General features: G+C 44.8%; 1 protein-coding gene across 1 annotated transcript in view; it reads right to left on the bottom strand.

Annotated features, from left to right (window-relative positions):
- Positions 1–21,553, bottom strand: part of LOC129818250 (pappalysin-1-like) — a 120,115-nt gene that overhangs the window by 84,857 nt on the left and 13,705 nt on the right. Inside the window, exons 2-6 of the mRNA XM_055874004.1 lie at positions 10,014–10,159; positions 9,485–9,778; positions 8,579–8,771; positions 8,225–8,346; positions 2,042–2,543 (exon numbers count right to left, since the gene is read on the bottom strand). Of these exons, the coding sequence (XP_055729979.1) occupies positions 2,042–2,543; positions 8,225–8,346; positions 8,579–8,771; positions 9,485–9,778; positions 10,014–10,159 (1,257 nt within the window). The remainder of the gene's footprint in view (positions 1–2,041; positions 2,544–8,224; positions 8,347–8,578; positions 8,772–9,484; positions 9,779–10,013; positions 10,160–21,553) is intronic.

The raw sequence follows: 21,553 nt of genomic DNA, 5'->3' as shown, positions 1-21,553 counted from the left end.
CGTGAGGAAGAGTTGTAATGCCAATGTTTTGCCAATTTTGTCAACCTGGCGAACCAACGAATCATTAAACAGGGAGACGTAGCCTGCACCCAATAGCTGGCGGGACCAGACACTTTTTCTCAAATGGATGTTTATCCCTTCATTACTACTGATATGTGATTGACATTTAGAGGTATTTGCAGATAGAAATATTATATGTATAAACTTTAAAAGCTTCCAGTGCTTCAGTATTTTAACCACATACAATTTTTTGGGGCTTTACTGGTCTTTTAATGGTAGTAACTCTTTAAATGTAATTAGGATAGTTCAGCAAAATCAGGTATTCAGATATTTGTTTTCTTACTTCATAAGCAGTCTATGAACTGCTCGAAGGAGTGACTGCAATCCAGACTTTGGTTTTGGTAGAAAAGTTAAACAGTAATAAACAGTAATGTAAGCATTTTCGGAAGAAAAACATGACTTTACTCAGTATAGAGTGTGTATGAAGTTACCCATCACACTACTACAACAGTGTGACTGTTTTGGAATGAAATGTTTCATATATTTTCTTAAACATCCTCTGTATTGTGTGCTTATTGTTTAACCATTGACATGTTCCAGGGGCCATTTGAGACCTTGGATAGAGCAGGACTTGATGATGGAGCATCCGATACTGCTGGAATGTCCACCAATGACATGTCCATCTTTTTCTGAGAAATGACACTGGGCATTCAAAACATTTATAAAGTATTTATAAAGTATAAATAGCCAATCACTTTAGATACTGGAAAAATACTTTATTAATTTATTAGTAACGGGTTTATAAGGATCTATATTCAACACCTTATGAGCAATCTTATGAAACATTATGACATACTTGAAAATGTGTTCATGAGTGTGTGAATAACTAGCTTACTAATATTTATAAATGAGGGAGTAATGATTATTACATGAATAAACGATTTACTAATCCTTTATAAATGCTTTATTACAAGGTGTTATTATGGTGTGCTACGCAAAGGCATACTCTATCTTGCATAACAGGCATACTCACCCCATCGTGTCTTATCATCCACTTTCCTTCTTATGTGAACCATGCTGACAGCATGATAGTGAAATTGCACAACACATGGCAACGCCACGGAGAGTGCTACCTTTATCTAGTCAGCACATTCCATGAAAGTAAAGCACAAAACTCTGCCACCGTGCACAGATAATGCCATCAACAAGACATCTGTTTTCCCCAGCAACTCCCCCCAAAAATGTGGCTAGCAATGAATGACCTTTGATTCGAGAAGTGGGTGTTGGGCAGTGGATTTGAAACCATCAAACTGGTGGTGGCCCACCAACACGCCTGAGGGTGTTTGAAAAGAACACATTGAAACATCATGACATTTATCTTTATAGGAAACATTTTCACAGAGGTTTCTAATTTGGGATTTTAAAAGACATTTCTTCCGACCCCAAAATACATAAGATTTAACTGCAAAACATTTCTGAGATCGTCAAAATCGTCAAAAACACTTAATTCTACCGGTGCAAGTATCACTCCGCCCAGGACTAGACTGGCCAGAGAGGGGAGGTAGGCTGAGGCCCATCCCAGAGGGGAGATATAACGGAGCCCACAGCCCAGATCTCTGGTGCCTGGCTGGGGTAGACAGAGTATGGGCCAAGAAGACCACACCAGCTGCTCCTCTGGACACAGGCAGGAGGGCAGGCAGGCAGGGCCCAGGCTTAAATCAGCCTGCAGCTGCAGCGCTTGCCTCAGCATATTAACTTTGGCTCCGCTTCACCCCCTGACCAAGAACAACTTGGTGCAAAAATATGATTTTTTCCCCCCGACCCAGGGTCAGTGAGGAGATTGGGCTCAAGATCAGATTAATTTGCAGTGTGAAGAGATAATGCTTACTCTGCAATTTCTCACCCATTAAGCAGAGAACGCAGCAATCCTGGTGTATCATTAACCTACGTTAGGCCAATAAAGTACAACCCACACAGTCAAGACATTCAAAGCTGCGTGTAACTGACAGAAAACCGCTAACCACCCGGTCTGGTCCCTCACCTGTCAGTGTATCGCCTGGCAGGTTCGTTCAACACCACACCGTGGGGGGCATGGGAGAATGGTGGCTGGCGCAGCAGTCGGTGGCGGAGCGGCTTGCAGTGGCGGCACAGCAGGCAGTTGGGCTTAGACGCCAGCAGGGTAGCATCAATCTCCAGGTGCTGCTCCATGGTGAAGAACTGCACACCGTACACCTCCTCCTCCACGTCCAGCTTCAGCGTCAGTGGCGTATCACAGAACACGTTACTAGGACCCAACGAGAGGTTGTTTCCACTCACGGTCAGGAGCAGGATGTTGTGTATGGCGGGAAAGGCCGTCTCCTCGGGACTGAAGAAGGTGACCCACACAGTGAGGGAGTCGGGCACCAGTGGGTGGGGGAACTCTAGCTGGAGCATGCATCCCTGCAGTGGGCACTCGGACAGTCCCACGGCCCCCTGCTCGATGCCGGCGTTGGGGCTCCAGGTGCGCACGCTGGGCTCACACGCCTGCTCCACGTCTGGAGGTCCTGGGGGTCAAAATGACAGAGGTACAGCAGATCAGACATAACATATAAACAACTATAAAGTAAATACACACTCAGACACAACCAACACAGAGAAAATGAAATACAATAGAAAACAAAGGTTAGGTGATTGCATTTGCAAACATGACCATGTGTGGTTGTTTGAATTTGTTTGTATGCAGGGAAGAGCTGCAGGTGCATGTCGAAAAAAATATATATAATGTGTATATAGAACAGTGGTCTGACTGACTACAAATGGCTGTTGCAGGTGAAGTATCAGGGCTGAATGAGCTGTTGGCTTTTCTCAGCAATTGACTACATGCGACAGACACGGGACTGAGTTCATTGTCAGTAAAGCAGGGGAGGCAGCAGACAAGCTGCCTGTGTTCCTCTTGAGAGAGGCCCTGCACAGGGTTCTCACTTCAGTGGCAGTCATTACAACACCAAACAGCGCTCCTCCAGCCATATTTGGAGTCCACAGCTACCTCGTATTATCCAGAGTGACGTATACCAACATTCATCAAGCGCTTTGAAAAGCCAGCGTTATGGAAGACACTGTGTTCTCCCTGTTTTCCTTTTGTGCACTTCCAAACTGGCAACCCACAAACCCATTTGCTAACCTCAATTCTGGGCACCGCACAAAATTCCAGTGTTTAATCAAGTGAGCACTGAATTCGGTTTCCAGGCCACATTATCTCAACACATTTATTATTGTAAGTGTGTGTGTGGCCAGAGTAGAGGTAACTTTGAAAAAAAGGAGAGAAAAGAAACTGAGGAACCGAGATACTCAGAGTTTTGCACCCAGCCTCTCTCTCTTATAATGTGCCCCTCACATTCTGTGGTGAGTTTTTCATTGACTTTTTGAGGAAAGGAGTTTTAGCCACTGAAAATATTTTGTAATGTCAGCTGTTATGATGGGCTGTCCTCCTGCTCTAGAACTCCTACTGTGGATACCAGAGGTTCCAGATTTACCATGAGACAGGATGGGGATGTCATCCATCATAAGATCATCTATAGAGTAAGTTAAAAAAAAATGCATAAAGATTATATGCAACCTTGGCAAGACCCATGTTTGTTTTTCAACACTGTAGAATTACCAGTACAGTAATTTTGAGTATTATAGATTTTATCCTTAAAATACAACCAAGACAGCAGCTTTTCATTAGGGTTAATTCTACTCTCTGTTATAAAACAGCTCTGAACAGCACACATCCACCACTCGCGTTTGACCTAGCCTTGCCTCCCAGGTTGCTGAAAGGCTCTCAAGGTGTTCAGACAATCCAAACCTGGCCTTTGAATAGGAGGCCTTGCTTTCTCACTTGATTTGCTAATCCCATGGGGGTATTAACCTGTCTAGGAGATCGCTTGTTCTAGGAAAGGAGGAAAGAGACATTTGGAGGAATTCCAGCTTAATTGCAATAGGGTTGAATGTGTAGTGTTTCGCCCTCCGGCATCATGTGGGAATCAGACGGTGTGGAATTGTGGAGCGCTGGAAACAGGGGACTGGAATGAACTGGGATACGGATAGATAAACATAGAGGGATATGTCCGGGCATGCACTCTGCTTTCTAAGAATGGGGCCTACCTCTCCATCACACGTCACACTCTCTATAACACACACAACAGATTGACTGACTTGCACTGAAGTAACCATTGTCCTCAGAGGAGGCTGGTGGGAGGAGCAATAGGAGGACAGGCTCATTGTAATGGCTGGAATGGAATTAATGGAACGGAGTGAAACACACAGCAGAATGACTGACTTGCACTTGAGTAACTCTCACTACTTGAATTCATGCCATGACCTCTAACTAGAGGGCATGAGAGGGACTACAATGGAAATATGTCTTGCTCACTTGTGTTTTGTCCCTTGAGAGTCTTACTGTGTCATCTGTGTGAACACATTCATAGCTGTATGACAGCATATATTTTTCAATTGATACATTAAATCAATCAAGCGATTCCTCATATAAACGTCAGTCAGTCATTCATTCCATCTCTCTGCATATGATTTCTGCAGTCTAAACAGTTGGCGTGGGTGACAGGGGTGAGGGATGGAGAACGTGGCGGGAAGGGTGAGTGATGGGGAAAGCAGAAGGCCTGAAGGAGGAGTGGTGACTCTGACAGTCCGGCTCCTCTCCTCTCCCTCGCCTGGGGAGTTTGCAGATATTTCCTTCAGCACACATCCACCACTCCTCTCCTTCTTTTCCAGATCAACCTCGCTGGCCTCCACTCAACATCCCTATGTTGAAAAAAACCACAACCTTGTCCTGGCGCGCGGATGCTTTTATATAGTGCAACTCTTTTATAGGATATCGGAGGGAATTCCTGTGACATTATACAATGAAATGAACCGGAACGCTGAATTGGAACGCTCTGGGTTCAAGGTTCCACTGTGATTCATTATTGCTAAGAGTTTTGCCAAGAAGCCAAACAAGAGAAACAAGCAATGTCATTAAGACATTCTGAAATAGTGAGTAGCTTTTGGAACATTTGGAGCATTGCAGCAGTAAAACCATTGTTGGATTTGAAAAGATACTACTGAGGGATTGGACAGTTTTGGAGATGGAACAGGTCATCCGTCAATGCAATCGGGCATGCGGCAGGGGAGTCTTTTCCAATAGTTTGCGTCATACACAATGCAACAAGGTCCTGGCCAAGTTTCTGGCTGATCTGTCATTTGTATTGTATTTCCTTAAGGGAGCATCCCTTAAGCTGAGGTAGCGCACGTCAGGATTGATATTCTCCAGAATAAGTGTGTTTGTGAGTATGTGAGCGTACAGTACATGCATGACTGTGGATGTCTCTGTAAGTCTCTGTGTGCATCCATGTCTCTATTCAATCCCTCTCCATCAGCAAATCATTATCTCATGACTATCATTGAAGTGCTAGTGGAGATAAAGCAGGGGAAGCTGTTCTTTCTCTTCAGGTACTTTGTGTCTGAACCCTGTCGTCCTGAGTCCCTACAGTGCAGCCCTGACAGCAATGGAGTAGAGCCCAGTGAGTGTTGTTTTCCCAGACAGACAGAGAGAGCACACATACTCACCACACACACACACACACACACACAGCATCACATAATGCAGTGAGGCTTGACACTGCCCCGCCTACAAAGGAGGCCGCTGTTAATGAAAGCATGGCCCGACATCTGGGCCAGTCAGACAGGAACACTTGGCGATGCGCAGCTTGGTGCAGCAAGCACATATACACATAAATATGCACACAGTAACATGCCATGTGTGCACACACACAGACAATTTACAAGGCCCTCATTGAATAAACTCGCTCCACACACACAAACACACACACGCACGCATGCACGCACGCACGCACGCACGCACACACACGTGTGCACGCATGACTTTGCAAACACACATCTCAGATCCTTCACGTCCATCCACACACACTCCTGGTTCCAATCAGCTGCAGGATCCTCCTCGTGAATGTCACAAACCACATGCAATTCTCTTAACTATCTTGGGTGGTTTCCACATGGTTTCTTCCCTCTCTTTTTTCATCCTCTGGTTTCTCTTCCCCCAGCCATATTTCTCCTGGGTCTAGAGCAGTAAAGATTTACGAGGGGTGCTCCAGCTCTCTCTCTGACCACGCCAGGGTTTCCTAGCTACAGAAGTGTTGGAACACGAGCCATGGGACTGACAGGTGTCAGGCGTGTTACAGACACACACGCACAAACGCACACATATAAGCCTGTACACGCCTATTCACACACACAAACACATGCCTGGACATGCCCACTGTCCATTACACGCACACACACACACACACACACACACACACACACACACACACACACACACACACACACACACACACACACACACGCACGCACGCACGCACACGCACACGCACACGCACACGCACACGCACACGCACACGCACACGCACACAGACACACACACACACACAAATACATATTCATCCTCTCAGCCACCCATTTAACTACAAACTACACATATACACACTACGCTAACACATGCCCACATACACAGACTCATGGCATTGGCATTCTGCATGCTTGCATCGTCGGGATGTCTGTGGGTGGCGGTTACTTGACTGTCATAAGCTGCCATAGAGACAACACACACACACACACACACAAGAATGCAGCTGTTAGCAGCCTGTGATGGACTAGCATTGGTGTGTAAACAGGGGAGTGGGAATCTGCTGCTTGCTAACAGGGAGCACTTCCAAACAGTGAGGTTAACACACAGTGCCGCAGACAAGCCCAGACTTGCCTCTCACACACACACTGTAGCCTGTGTGGAGCAAGGACCATGCAAACAGACACACACACAGACATGTGCGCAAGCATGCGCACGCACATACACACTCACACACACACACATGCACATAGACACAGCACTAATGGCAGTCTGATCCCCAGCCCAATGAGTCACTGGGTTCATTATTAGCCATGTGCTGTCGGACAGCTGCCAAATTGATCAGATCTCACTGGATTCTACTGACCCTGAAAGACCTGGGAATAACAATGGAATAACTTTGAAGCTTGGGAAACTGTACCATCTTGGCATCTCTATCAACATACCAACACAGTAGGGATAATCTATTCCCTTTCAGTTTATTTCTTATCAGAAGACCTTGGACAGAGTTTTAATACCTCTGCATCTTCATATCTAGACTAGACTGAATAGACTGATGTACAGATATTATCAGCTGTGTATTTAGCCATCAAACTTCCTTTAGGTGCAGAATGGCATAATAATGGCGGATATACTGACACACTGATACATACATTAAAACACACTCCAACACACTCCGAACAATGCTTAATACTGCAGATGCCAGAGCCAGCTAGCGGTCAGAGGTGCACAGCTGTGCAGACTATTTATAAAGACCAAATTCCACCTCCTTAATGCTGGTCCCTCTACAGTTGTTCTAAAATCCTCTGCAAGAGCTGGTGGAGAGAGGGGAAGAAAAACGCATCCTATTTCGGGAATTCTGTTGATTTAAGCTTTCACTGTCCTCACTTTCCCTGATAACAAATGGGAGAAATTATGTCACGGACATGATCCATGGAGAGCTCTTCCCAGTTCCCACCATGCCTGTCGCTGTGAGCCCACGTTTGGTATTTTTGGGATACGGAATCTCCATTCCGTTGGGAACACTGGCTCAACTTTGACTCCCTCTGCGTCCCTCAACTCGTGTCAAGGGCCATGACTCAGATGAATCATTTGCATGCTTGGGGCTTGACTCAGCGACCAAATGATTTGCATGTTTGAGAGTTGACACAGAAGCCAAATTGAGCCTCATACTGGCCTAGTGAGAGTGAGAGTTCCTGATGTGGTGAAGATGCTATCAGTAAGAGAAAGAGGAGGGAAGAAGTTCAGGTGTGTTATTGACAGGGTGGGGATACATTGAGAATGCGTGTGGGGTGGGTGGGTGGGCCTGCCTTACAAGGCAGGGGGGGTGGTTTACAGTAGCTACTGTATGTACTGCATGTTCTGGGGTAGGGTGGTTAGAATCCAAGAGAGTAAAAGTAAATTAATGGGTAAAGTGAGTAGGAGAAGTGCACTGAGCTTTGAAGGTTACAGAGACAGAGTGGTGAGGAGTGCTTTCAGTCAGTTTGTCAGTCAGTCAGTCAGTCAGTCAGTCAGTCAGTCAGTCAGTCGTGTGGTAATAAATAAGCCAGGAGAGAACTGTCTTACCTTCGGCCTCGCGGGGGCTCCAGTGTCCAGAGGGGGCGCAGGGTCGGGGGGACGAGGAGTTAGATGCGTACTGCAGCAGGACCCGGCCCTCTGTGCATTTATCACACACTGATCCCACATCTCTAGGAAACCAACAGACAGGCACAGCAACCAACTTAGATACAGTTTATAAAACACACTCACACAGTCTAATTGGACTGGTACTCATTTGAATACAGGCCATTAGACAGGTACTCATTTTGCTGCAATCGAAACAGACAGTCAACCCAAAATATCTCCAGTACTCTGCAGAGTGGAAGTAAATACTAAAGACCCTGACTGTGCTGCTTGCCCCATTCGTCCAGCTCATTTCACCTGTCGTAGAAGTGGCCGGAAATAGGCGGGAACCACTCCAGGGTAATGGCGTCATGCTCCTGCCCCACCACTTGGGGTGCCATGGGCACAGGGGGTGGTTTGGATGCGGGCTGCCATGTCTGGTAGATCAGGTCCAGGTAGCAGTGCATCCGGGCCACTTGGTTGGGGGTGAAAGAGTCTGTACAGTCGTCATCTATGTGGAAGAGATTATCAGAAACAGTTCAATATGATGTAGATTATGTATTCATGGGATTGAAGTAGGATATACAATTCATTATATTTTATAGCAGAATACAGGTTAATAGGTTGAATTAGCCAATAGAGGATGGTTAGGGAATGCCTGAGAAGTAATGTACATATACTGTATACGTACAGAAGGAAGAAAAACAGGGCCCGGATCTACAGTCTGTAGCAATGCTATTAAGGGAAGCAATATTCATACAGTCTCCACAGGTCAGTAACCTGAATTTACCCAGGGTTTTCCAATGCAATGTCTACATTCCACACCTGCTAAGGCACACACACAGATGTAGGATTTGAGGTTTAGAAAGACATCTCAAGTTTGTAATTTCCACTTAGAAACTTCACACGTGATTTTCCCTTATGAAAAATGCATCAACCACTTCAAAAATACCCATTCATTATTTTCTGTTGATGCAGGATTATTTTCCTGGTGTAGGAGACTGGCTCAAATTAAGATCCTACATCTTTATGTGACACTCGGGGTCAGCATACTGGCACATGTGTGTATGATGTATCTGAGTGTGTACGCATGTGTCTGTGCCTGTTTATGCGTGTCAGAAAGTATGCACGTGTTTGTATGTCGTTTTATGTTTTTTTATTTGTCTGTGCGTGCATGCGTGTGTGTATGCGCGCGTGTGTGTGTCTGTATGTTAGCAATCTCACCTGCATAGCTCATGTAGTTGTTGTACGGTGTGTGTGTGAAGTGGCGACGCTCACAGGTGTCGTTGCCAGGCTCAGGGTCTCTGCAGTACTTGTACTTGGGTGTGGGATTAGTGTCTTCACACAGATCTCCTGTCTCCAACGAGGGCTCAGTCTCCAGACACGCATCGTTACACGACTCAATCTCAGAGATCCCCCGGAACACGTGGTACAGCCCGAGACTGTGGCCGATCTCATGGATCATGGTGTGGGTGTGACCAAATGTGCCGTAGAAGGAGGGGTTCAAAACAATACCACCTATGAATGGAGAGCAGACACAGACAAACACCTATTCACACTAGAAAGTACTGGAAGCTGGAGTAGGATTGAGATAATGCATTATTCATCGACCCACACAGCTTCATTATCACCTTCCTCCCTGTCAGAGCGAAGGTAGAGATGGCGAGAATGCTCGGGGCTCACACTGTAATTACTCCTAATCAACAACGGGGGCTGTTGAGAAGGAGGAGTGTGTGTGTGTGTCTGTCTTTACCCAAATGTGTTAGGGCTTCTTTGTCCCACGGCCAAGTGGCGACACCGGCCAGATCTTCATCAGACGAGTTGGCAAAGAAGACGTTCAGGTGAGTGGAGCCATCCAGATTCAGGATCTCTTTCAGCTCCTTTACATCCAAATAGGCTCTGGAGACCAGAGAGAGAGAGACAGCGGGAGAGGCGGGGAGAGAGAGAGCGAGAGGGGGAGAGATAGAGGGGGGGAGGGAGAGAGAGATTTAAACAAATGTAGGAATAAGAGCCAGTTACTTTCACATCACAATAGTTAGTAGAGCAAAGTTATTTCACCAAAAAGTTGATGATTTCAGACAAAAGACCGTTAAGAAGAGAGGTAGCAAAATCATTTCAGAATAGAAAAGTCCTGGAGCTTAGACAGGCAGATTGAGACAGAATGTAGGCTGGGAGTCAAGAGACCAGTGGGGCAGGTCTGAATGAGATGTGTTTACTGTGCTTGGCTAATACTATGCTAGAAGTGGACAGGGAATAAATGAGAACACATAGTCCAACACCATGAAACTGTCAGTCCCCTTCCTTCTGCCCATGTCAAAAGCCCTTATCCAACAGCCAAACTGGTGGTCTTGGCAAATCCTATTGACAAGATCAGTGAATTCTTGGATGAGAGACATATATGTTACAAATTTGAGTTTCTTTAATTGATATTTGTCAGCGGTCTTGCGAAGAGAGACAGTTGTGTTATACACACAGGGCAACTGGAGGTGATCTTGAAAGGCCCCAGAAAACTGAAGGGGGAGACGACGGCAGAAAACTGACCGGTTATATTTTATGTAATTACATCAATGATTAATTAAAGAGAGCCCTAGCTGCTTCAAATTACTAGTAAAGCAAAGCGAAGGAGAGATCTCAGACTCAGTTTGGGAGAGAATCCGTAAGTGGGGAAGGAGGACAAGCGAGCACAAGGGTGAAGTGGGCAGCCATAAACATGCTGACAAATGAGGACATCGTAAAACGAAGAAGAAGAAATAAAAGTTGCCGTAAAAACCTCCTTAGTGGATAAAATATAGACTAACCTACCACCCTCTGCGCTGCGAAGTGGACGACAGTGGGGTGCCATGCGGCATAATTGGAGTGAATGGTCGTGGCAGGTAACATGTCAGGACATGGTTGGTTAAGCGTTGGGACAGAATAATGAAGAGGGTGAGCCAAGCCAAGTAGTGCAGACAAGGGACATGTCAGGACATGGTTGGTTAAGTGTTGGGACAGAATAATGAAGAGGGTGAGCCAAGCCAAGTAGTGCAGACAAGGGACATGTCAGGACATGGTTGGTTAAGCATGGGGACAGAATAATGAAGAGGGTGAGCCAAGTAGTGCAGACAGGGGACATGTCAGGACATGGTTGGTTAAGTGTTGGGACAGAATAATGAAGAGGTTGAGCCAAGTGGTGCAGACAGGGGACATGTCAGGATATGGTTGGTTAAGTGTTGGGACAGAATAATGAAGAGGATGAGCTAAGTGGTGCAGACAGGGGACATGTCAGGACATGGTTGGTTAAGTGTTGGGACAGAATAATGAAGAGGATGAGCCAAGTGGTGCAGACAGGGGACATGTCAGGACATGGTTGGTTAAGTGTTGGGACAGAATAATGAAGAGGGTGAGCCAAGCCAAGTAGTGCAGACAAGGGACATGTCAGGACATGGTTGGTTAAGCATTGGGACAGAATAATGAAGAGGATGAGCCAAGTGGTGCAGACAGGGGACATGTCAGGACATGGTTGGTTAAGCATTGGGACAGAATAATGAAGAGGGTGAGCCAAGTGGTGCAGACAGGGGACATGTCAGGACATGGTTGGTTAAGCATTGGGACAGAATAATGAAGAGGGTGAGCCAAGTGGTGCAGACAGGGGACATGTCAGGACATGGTTGGTTAAGCATTGGGACAGAATAATGAAGAGGGTGAGCCAAGTGGTGCAGACAGGGGACATGTCAGGACATGGTTGGTTAAGCATTGGGACAGAATAATGAAGAGGGTGAGCCAAGTGGTGCAGACAGGGGAGATGTCAGGACATGGTTGGTTAAGCATTGGGACAGAATAATGAAGAGGGTGAGCCAAGTAGTGCAGACAGGGGACATGTCAGGACATGGTTGGTTAAGCATTGGGACAGAATAATGAAGAGGGTGAGCCAAGTGGTGCAGACAGGGGAGATGTCAGGACATGGTTGGTTAAGCATTGGGACAGAATAATGAAGAGGGTGAGCCAAGTAGTGCAGACAGGGGACATGTCAGGACATGGTTGGTTAAGCATTGGGACAGAATAATGAAGAGGGTGAGCCAAGTGGTGCAGACAGGGGACATGTCGTTATTGCTGTTAGTTGCTAGAGTTAAACCCCTGCTACTATTGATCTGGGTCTTCTAGATTGATTTCCCTCCGCTCCTTCAGAGAAATAAGTCCAGACCAGTAGGTGAGGAAGGATAAGGATGCTGTATAGGTTTAGTTCCTGGGACGGGGTCTGGGCCAGGTGTGTTTGGAATAAGAGACGGCATAGTGGAAAAGTCCTGCTCGGCCTGTGGGAAACCGGAGGCGCGCACAGGGACCAGGCCTACAGAGAGCACATGATATTAGGTCCTTCTTCCTAATAATTTCAGGAATTTCATTATTTCCTCTGAAAATATTTGTCCGGCTTTTTGGCCGTGCATGAGGGGAAAAAAGGGTCAGGGGGGTTTAATGGCGAGATGAGTAAATCAACAACAGATAAAAGCAGTACTATTGTAGGTCAGAACCCATCTAAACTGAGTTCAATTAAGTCTAATGTATTGGCTCTGTGACAACAACACAACACACATCAGATGTGGACTGGATGGACGGATGCAGGCGTTAGCATGACTGCATGAAAACAGGCCCGGCTGCAAATGTGTCTGTCAGGGTGCATGGGATTTGCACTCTTCTGTGTGTATACATGTGATCAGCTTTGTATGAAAGTAATTGACTGCTTGATGTTGTGGGAGGCTGTTGAAAAAGGGGGAGAGAGCAGTGCCTGTCTGACCAGTGGCCTGTATTCATGGATGCCAAGGGAAGCCAGGTTTCGTCAAATATTTGACCAATAAAAAAATATGAATTATAAAATAATTTATCTTTCGTCTCTCTGTGTTTTCATAATTTTATGTAAATACGCAAGTGGCTGAATCTTACCGGATATATCATCAGAGCGAGGGAAACAGCGCCTCTTAGTATGTGTAGCCCATGTATCTGATGCTGTGGAGCAAAAGAGTATGACGTTGTCGCCGTAGCATTTCATTGACTGATGCCAGCAAGAATTTGGACTCCATTGTTGCATTCTTTAAATAAAAGATCTAGGCAATCAGCGTTGAGCTGAGCTCAACTTTGGGTTGTCCTGGTGCAGCAAAACTCCCCCCAAGGGAGGCCAGTTTGGATTTGGATTCACACAATCAAATCACATCCAAAGCAAAATGTCATTTTCAGAAAAACGTGCCTGTTTCTGATTTGCTTGTGTTGATGTCCTGCAGTAGCTAGCTTGATAAATCGGTCCTTTTCTAAGCCGTGGATGGAGATGTCGATTTGGACTTAATTCTCTCTACAGGCAATGATTATGTCAGCGATTCTGATTTAATCATAAATTAATATGGTGTGCCACTGGCCTGAGAGATTGAAGTTCAATATGTAGCCTAGATGTAGCCTAGTAGGCTCATGTTACTAGCTAGCTAACTTAGCTGGTTCATTGTTGCCCATGCGAGAAAGTTAAGCTAGCAAGCATTTTAGCTACAGTAGCTTGCGAAAGTTTTCACCCCCCTTGGCATTTTTCCTATTTTGTTGCTTTACAACCTGGAATTAAAATGTATTTTGGGGGGGTTTGTATCATTCGATTTACACAACATGCCTACCACTTTGAAGATGCAAAACATATTTTTTTGTGAAACAAACAAGAAATAAAATAAAAAACTGAAAACTTGAGTGTGCATAACTATTCAACCCCATAAAGTCAATACTTTGTAGAGACACCTTTTGCAGGAATTACATCGGCAAGTCTCTTGAGGTATGTCTCTATACGCTTGGCACATCTAGCCACTGGGATTTTTGCCCATTCTTCAAGGCAAAACTGCTCCAGCTCCTTCAAGTTGGATGGGTTCCGCTGGTGTACAGCAATCTTTAAGTCATACCACAGATTCTCAATTGGATTGAGGTCTGGGCTTTGACTAGACCCTTCCAAGACATTTAAATGTTTCCCCTAAAACCACTCGAGTGTTGTTTTAGCAGTATGCTTAGGGTCATTGTCCTGCTGGAAGGTGAACCTCCATCCCATTCTCAAATCTCTGGAAGACTGAAACAGCTTTCCTTCAAGTATTTCCCTGTATTTAGCGCCATCCATCATTCCTTCAATTCTGATCAGTTTCCCAGTCCCTGCCGATGAAAAACATCCCTACAGCATGATGCTGCCGCCACCATGCTTCACTGTGGGGATGGTGTTCTCAGGGTGATGAGAGGTGTTGGATTTGTGCCAGACCTAGCGTTTTCCTTGATGGCCAAAAAGCTAAATTTTAGGCTCATCTGACCGGACTACATTCTTCCATATGTTTGGGGAGTCTCCCAAATACCTTTTGGTGAACAACAAACATGTTTGCTTATTTTTTTCTGGACACTCTTCTGTAAAGCTCAGCTCTGTGGAGTGTTCGGCTTAAAGTGGTCCTATGCACAGATACTCCAATCTCTGCTGTGGAGCTTTGCAGCTCCTTCAGGGTTATCTTTGGTCTCTTTGTTGTCTCTCTAATTAATGCCCTCTTTGCCTTGTCCGTGAGTTTTGGTGGGCGGCCCTCTCTTGGCAGGTTTGTTGTGGTGCCATATTCTTTCTATTTTTTAATAACGGATTTAATGGTGCTCCGTGAGATGTTCAAAATTTCAGATATTTTTTTAGAACCCAACCCTGATCTGTACTTCTCCACAACTTTGTCCCTGACCTGTTTGGAGAGCTCCTTGGTATTCATGGTGCCGCTTGCCTGATGGTGCCGCTTGCTTGGTGGTTCCCCTTGCCAGTGTTCCAGACTCTGGGGCCTTTCAGAACATGTGTATATATACTGAGATCATGTGACACTTAGATTGCACACATGTGGACTTTATTTAACTAATTATGTGACTTCTGAAGGTAATTGGTTGCAACAGATCTTATTTAGGGGCTTCATAGACAAGAGGGTGAACACATATACACGCACCACTTTGCAAATTTTTTTGTTTTTTTTGTTGAATTTTTTTAAACAAGTTCTTTTTTTTCATTTCGCTTCACCAATTTGGACTATTTTATGTCTGTTCATTATATGAAATCCAAATGAAAATCTATTTAAATTAGAGGTTGAAATGCAACAAAATAGGAAAAACGCCAAGGGGGGCAAATACTCCTGCAAGGCACTGTAGGTAGCCTGTGACAACAAATTCTAAAAGCATACTGTATGACAGAACCATAGACCGTTTTGAAAGAGAGGAGGATGGCATTGGCGTTCAACTGGTCTACAAGTACAGTAAGGTGAGTCAAACATTTGTTTTGCTTGCGTGCACACACACAGAAATCAGTATCATGGACAGCCACATGATATTTAGCAACATTGGACTAATTTGTTTTTGGTATAATAAGTTCATTTTCAGTGTATTAAAGCATATATAGCCTTGTGGATTTGATGTTTAAATGTTTAAGTTGAAATGGTGCAGGAATAGCGGAGGCAGTGCTCCTGTTGTCTTTGTGCTGACTCTGTGGCAACTCTGTGGTTCTAAATCAGTAGATGTTTAGTAAACTGTCTAAAACATGAACTTGCTTGACCTTGCAGGTCATAACTATTTGCTACATGCAATATCTGCTTTGTGGATTTCACTGGTCAGATGTTGCTCTCCGGTTATGTGATGAAACAAACATATGTGTAGTTGAATGTATTCTGCCACTGTGACTGTTGTCTTTTTGTTGTCACGGGCCAGCCTAATTTTATATCACGATGGCGTATGAACGAATGCGTTATAGAGCAAACAAGGCAACATATGTTGTAATATTGCTTTTTTACTGGCTTGGCCTCCTCAGTGATTTTACTCACACACCGCTACTGTGTCTGACACTATTTTGTGGTGTTGGAGGGCCAGTAGGAGGCACTCTTTCCTCTGGTCTAAAAAATATCCCAATGCCCCAGGGCAGTGATTGGGGACACTGCCCTGTGTGTAGGGTGCCGTCTTTCGGATGGGACGTTAAACGGGTGTCCTGACTCTCTGAGGTCATTAAAGATCCCATGGCACTTATCGTAAGAGTAGGGGTGTTAACCCCGGTGTCCTGGCTAAATTCCCAATCTGGCCCTCAAACCATCATGGTCACCTAATAATCCCCAGTTTACAATTGGCTCATTCATCCCCCTCCTCTCCCCTGTAACTATTCCCCAGGTCGTTGCTGCAAATGAGAACGTGTTCTCAGTCAACTTACCTGGTAAAATAACGGTAAAATAAATAAATAAAATAAAATTTTAGCCAGTGGGGCCTCTGGGAGTGAGTATTCCAGTCTTGGGCCTGTCATGCAATCGACTTTGTCTCTCCTCCTTTCTAACACTCGCTCTCACTTTCCCTGTCTCTCCCTCCTCTCTTTTGTGCTCTCCCCATCTCTAACGCCCTCCCTCCTTCCCACTCTCACTTTCCCTATCTCTCCCTCCTCTCTTTTGTGCTCTCCCCATCTCTAACGCACTCCCTCCTTCCCACTCTCACTTTCCCTGTCTCTCCCTCCTCTCTTTTGTGCTCTCCCCATCTCTAACGCCCTCCCTCCTTCCCACTCTCACTTTCCCTATCTCTCCCTCCTCTCATTTGTGCTCTCCCCATCTCTAACGCCCTCCCTCCTTCCCACTCTCACTTTCCTGGCTCCCAGTCTCTTCTCTAAGGATGTCTCTGGTTTAACCCAAATTAGGGCCTGATGGGTCAGTTTCACCCCCCTCAGTGCTCCTCTCCCCTCGTCTCTTACCCTTCATCCTCTATCCTTCGCCCCTTGCCCCATATTCCTCGTCCATTGCCCCTTGTGAGCCACAGGGGAGAGACAATTTTCCATTCATTTGAAGACTCCACTTTTCATGCATGCCCTGGGAAGAAAATCTACTGTAGATCACTTAGAAAGACAGAGAGAGAGAGAGAGAGAGAGAGAGAGAGAGAGAGAGAGAGAGAGAGAGAGAGAGAGAGAGAGAGAGAGAGAGAGAGAGGAGAGAGGAGAGAGAGGAGAGAGAGAGAGAGAGAGAGAGGAGAGAGAGAGAGAGGAGAGAGAGAGAGAGAGAGAGAGAGAGAGAGAGAGAGAGAGAGAGAGAGAGAGAGAGAGAGAGAGAGAGAGAGAGAGAGAGAGAAGTCGAGAGTAGAGCCTCAGAGAGAAGAGCCGAAAAAGGCGAAAATGTAACTTCACTAAATTAAGATGTCAGCGGGCATCTGTTCTGGGGCAGTCCAGGGTGCAAAGAGAGCTCAAACTGCAGTGTTAATGCTTTTATATCTGATACATATTAAATGAAAGATTATGACTTCATCCATTTACACCCATATATAATTCATATAAGCCCATAAATTTGCCTCGTATACATACGTCTGGGGCTGCTGAGTGTGAAACGCTGCGGTGAGTTGGCATGGTGATGGCGGCCTGACGGCCAAGAACACTTTTAAATCGGTGGGCCCCTCAGCTCTCCTGTCATCGGCTTGGTCAACACCGCAGACCCTAAAGGCCTCATTCAACCCTGCCGTTATTACCACATTGACACGCTCTTTTTCTCCATCCTTAATCTTTTGTGCTTTTTCCCGCTCTAAGGAGGACACAACCTACGTAAGACCAATTGTTGACACTAGGATTCAAAAGTTGGACACCCAAGCTAGACAACTGGGACTTCCAGAGTTAGAGTTAAAGTACAGCATAGAAAATATGCGCCTAGAAACACATGATAAAGTTTCCAGTACTTGTAGTGTATCTGTTTATCTTAAGTGGAGACTCTTAATAGTGTTGGTGGTGTGTCCGTACCAACCAATCATGACCTTAAAGTGGGGTTTCAGAGGTGGTGGGACAGTCTTGAAAACGTGTTGGCATTCTCAGGTCAAATTCAACATGACAGTGTTGCATGTGAATGCCACTAGATGACATTTCTGTACTATCGCATGTAAATTCCAAATCAACTCCTAAGTAAGGATGCTTACTGTTGTTTCACCTCAGATTTTCACATACTGGTAAGCACAGTCAGGACCAGACATAAGTAAGAATGTCATCCCATGAAAAATCCCCTGACAATAACATAAAATATCAGCATAACCGTAAAACAGTATAACAACAAAGGCCTGTGAAAACAATGCAAAATATTTCCTTTTATGCGAGGGGATTGTTAGGTATTATCAGTGGTATTTCCAGAGGAGCCTCTGTCTGTGGACTGCAGAGAAGAGCAGCTAGCGATGCAGAGCTGCTGAGCCGAGCGGCCTACCACTGTCCCCTCATAGCCAGATTCCTAAACACACTAAGTGGTAACAGGCATGAGGGCTACAAAAATAAACGCAGTACCTCACAGCCATTGTTCCCTTGCGTATGTAGTGCATAGTTCGTCCAGAATTCCACAATTAGGGAGGAATGTCGAATAATGTTTGTAGTGCGGCCCTCCATGAGGTTCTCTAGACATACCATAATCAAACCAAAATAAAGAAGCACTCGGGGAGCTTCTCTTTTTTCAACTTCAGAATTCTCTCTCTTTCTTCATTTCTCTTTCAATCTCTCTTATCCCCCCTTTTAAGAGCCCATCTTTCATATGTCTGCAGGGAGATTTGAATGGAAGGGACTGTAAGTGTGTGCCAATAGCTGATTTCTATGAGACGCCGTCTTGGCTGACTGTTGATGAATGACTTTGTGATGATGACTGAAACGGAGGGGAGGAAAGAGATGGCAAACCCACCTGCTTCTTCTTTCTGATGTCGCCTCACACAGAGTTGTTTAGCAGCCATGTTAAATACAGAGAGTGCCAGCGAGACAGTGCTTCCAGGCCTTTGCAATGAGCATGATAGAAAACAGCCTAGTGCCTTGAATCTGGCTACATCAGAAAGACACAAATATTCCCCACAATAGCCCTATTTGGGGCTTTTTCCACCCCCCTCTCTTTAGCATGACGCTGTCCAAAAACATCTACTAGCATCTGACATTGGTAGATTTTTTTTCCAGTCACCGCTAGAAATTCAAGACCACAAGGACCCTCTACAACCGCTGCAAAATGTCTCTGTCCTCAGTGTTCGAGTTTCACGGCCGCCAAGAAAAACCTCTTTACTACTGGAGCCCCTCAAGGTCCATGACAAAAAGAAGTTCCAGAGAGAATCAGAGACCGTTTTTCTCACTGCTGCTCAATCATCCTCCATGGCACAGAGTAGGAATCCTGCACATACTGGCAGGTATTAGAGCAGTGGAGGCCTCAGCATCTCCTCTCAGTAACCCTAACAAACTGGTGGAAAAAAATATGTATTTTATTTCAATGTTTTTATGAATACCACTAGCAACAACAGAATAAACTAATTTTGAATTACATACCAACAGTAGAAAATAAGAGAATATCTTTTTTCTAATGATGTCAACTCTATTTCTCAACTAAAATTGAATACATTACACTCACTGGAGTATCTAACATAGGCTTTGAAAAAGCACCCACGAATAGGCTACCAGTGTGGCAAGTGCCGCTGGCTGCTGGTAAGCTTTCTTGACTAGGACATTCATTTTTGCCAACACATGACTAACCTTTGTTCACCACAGGCTCTTAAGGAACAAAATTGGAGTTACCTTTCCAGCTTATAGTCTTTGTAAGAGTTAACACTTCCTCTTCCAATTACAATGTGGGGAGAACAAAATCATTTAAAACTATGTACCTGATCTATTTATTGTAAAATGTTGATTACTTCTCCTTGCCATTATCATGCACCTAATGATAAGACAAGACGTGCAAAAAATACAGTACCAGTCAAAAGTTTGAACACACCTACTAATTCAAGAGGTTTTCTTTATTTTTACCATTTTCTATATTGTGAAATAATAGTGAAGGCCTTAAAATCTATGAAATAATAACACATGTGGAATCATGTAGTAACCAAAAAAGTGTTAAACAAATCAATATATTTTATATTTGAGATTCTTCAAAGTACCCTTTGCCTCGATGACAGCTTTGCACATGCTTGGCATTCTCCCAACCAGGTTCATGAGGTAGTCACCTGGAATGCATTTCAATTAACAGGTGAGCCATGTTAAAAGTTAATTTGTGGAATTTCTTTCCTTCTTAATGAGTTTGAGCCAATCAGTTGTGTTGTGACAAGGTAGGAGTGGTAAACAGAAGATAACCCTATTTGTTAAAAGACCAAGTCCATATTATGGCAAGAACAGCTCAAATAAGCAAAGAGAAACAACAGTCCATCATTACTTTAAGACATGAAGGTCTGTCAATCCGGAAAATGTCAAGAACTTTTAACGTTTCTTCAAGTGCAGTGGCAAAAACCATCAAGCATTATGATGAAACTGGCTCTCATGAGGACCGCCACAGGAAAGGAAGACCCATAGTTACCTCTGCTACAGAAAATACGTTCATTAGAGTCACCAGCCTCAGAAATTGCAGCCCAAATAAATGCTTCAAGTAACAGACACATATCAACGTCAACTGTTCAGAAGAGACGGTTTGAATCCGGCCTTCATGGTCGATCTGCTGCAAAGAAACCACTACTAAAGGACACCAATAATAAGAAGAGACTTGCTTGGGCCAAGAAACATGAACAATAGACATTAGACCGGTGGAAATTTGTCCTTTGCTCTGATGAGTCCAAATTTTAGATTTTTGGTTTCAACCGCCGTGTCTTTGTGAGACAGAGTAGCTGAACGGATGATCTCCGCATGTGTGGTTCCCACCGGGAAGCATGGAGAAGGAGGTGGGATGGTGCTTTGCTGGTGACACTGTCAGTGATTTATTTAGAATTCAAGGCATATTTAACCAGCATGGCTTCCACAGCATTCTGCAGCGATACAACATCCCATCTGGTTTTCAACAGGACAATGACCCAACAGACCTCCAGGCTGTGTAAGGTCTATTTGACCAAGAAGGAGAGTTATGGAGTGCTGCATCAGATGACCTGGCCTCCACAATCACCCGACTTCAACCCAATTGAGATGGTTTGGGATGAGTTGGACCACAGAGTGAAGGGAAAGTAGCCAAAAAGTGCTCAGCATATGTGGGAACTCCTTCAAGACTGTTGGAAAGGCATTCCAGGTGAAACTGATTGAGAGAATGCCAAGAGTGTGCAAAGGCAAAGGGTGGCTCTTTGAAAAATCTCAAATCTAAAATATATTTTGATTTGTTTAACACTTTTTTGGTTACTACATGATTCCATATGTGTTATTTCATAGTTTTGATGTCTTCACTATTATTCTACAATGTAGAAAATAGTCAAAATAAAGAATGAGTAGGTGTGTCCAAACTTTTGACTGGTACTGCATTTTTGCTAACGTGCAATATGATGGGGTTCCCTAGTTTTGCTGGTTTGCCAAGGAGGGGATCCCTGAGCAAGAAAAGG

This window comes from Salvelinus fontinalis, chromosome 21, assembly GCF_029448725.1.
Source record: "Salvelinus fontinalis isolate EN_2023a chromosome 21, ASM2944872v1, whole genome shotgun sequence".
Classification (NCBI taxonomy): Eukaryota; Metazoa; Chordata; class Actinopteri; order Salmoniformes; family Salmonidae; genus Salvelinus; species Salvelinus fontinalis.
This window is presented reverse-complemented; position numbering and strand designations above follow the sequence as displayed.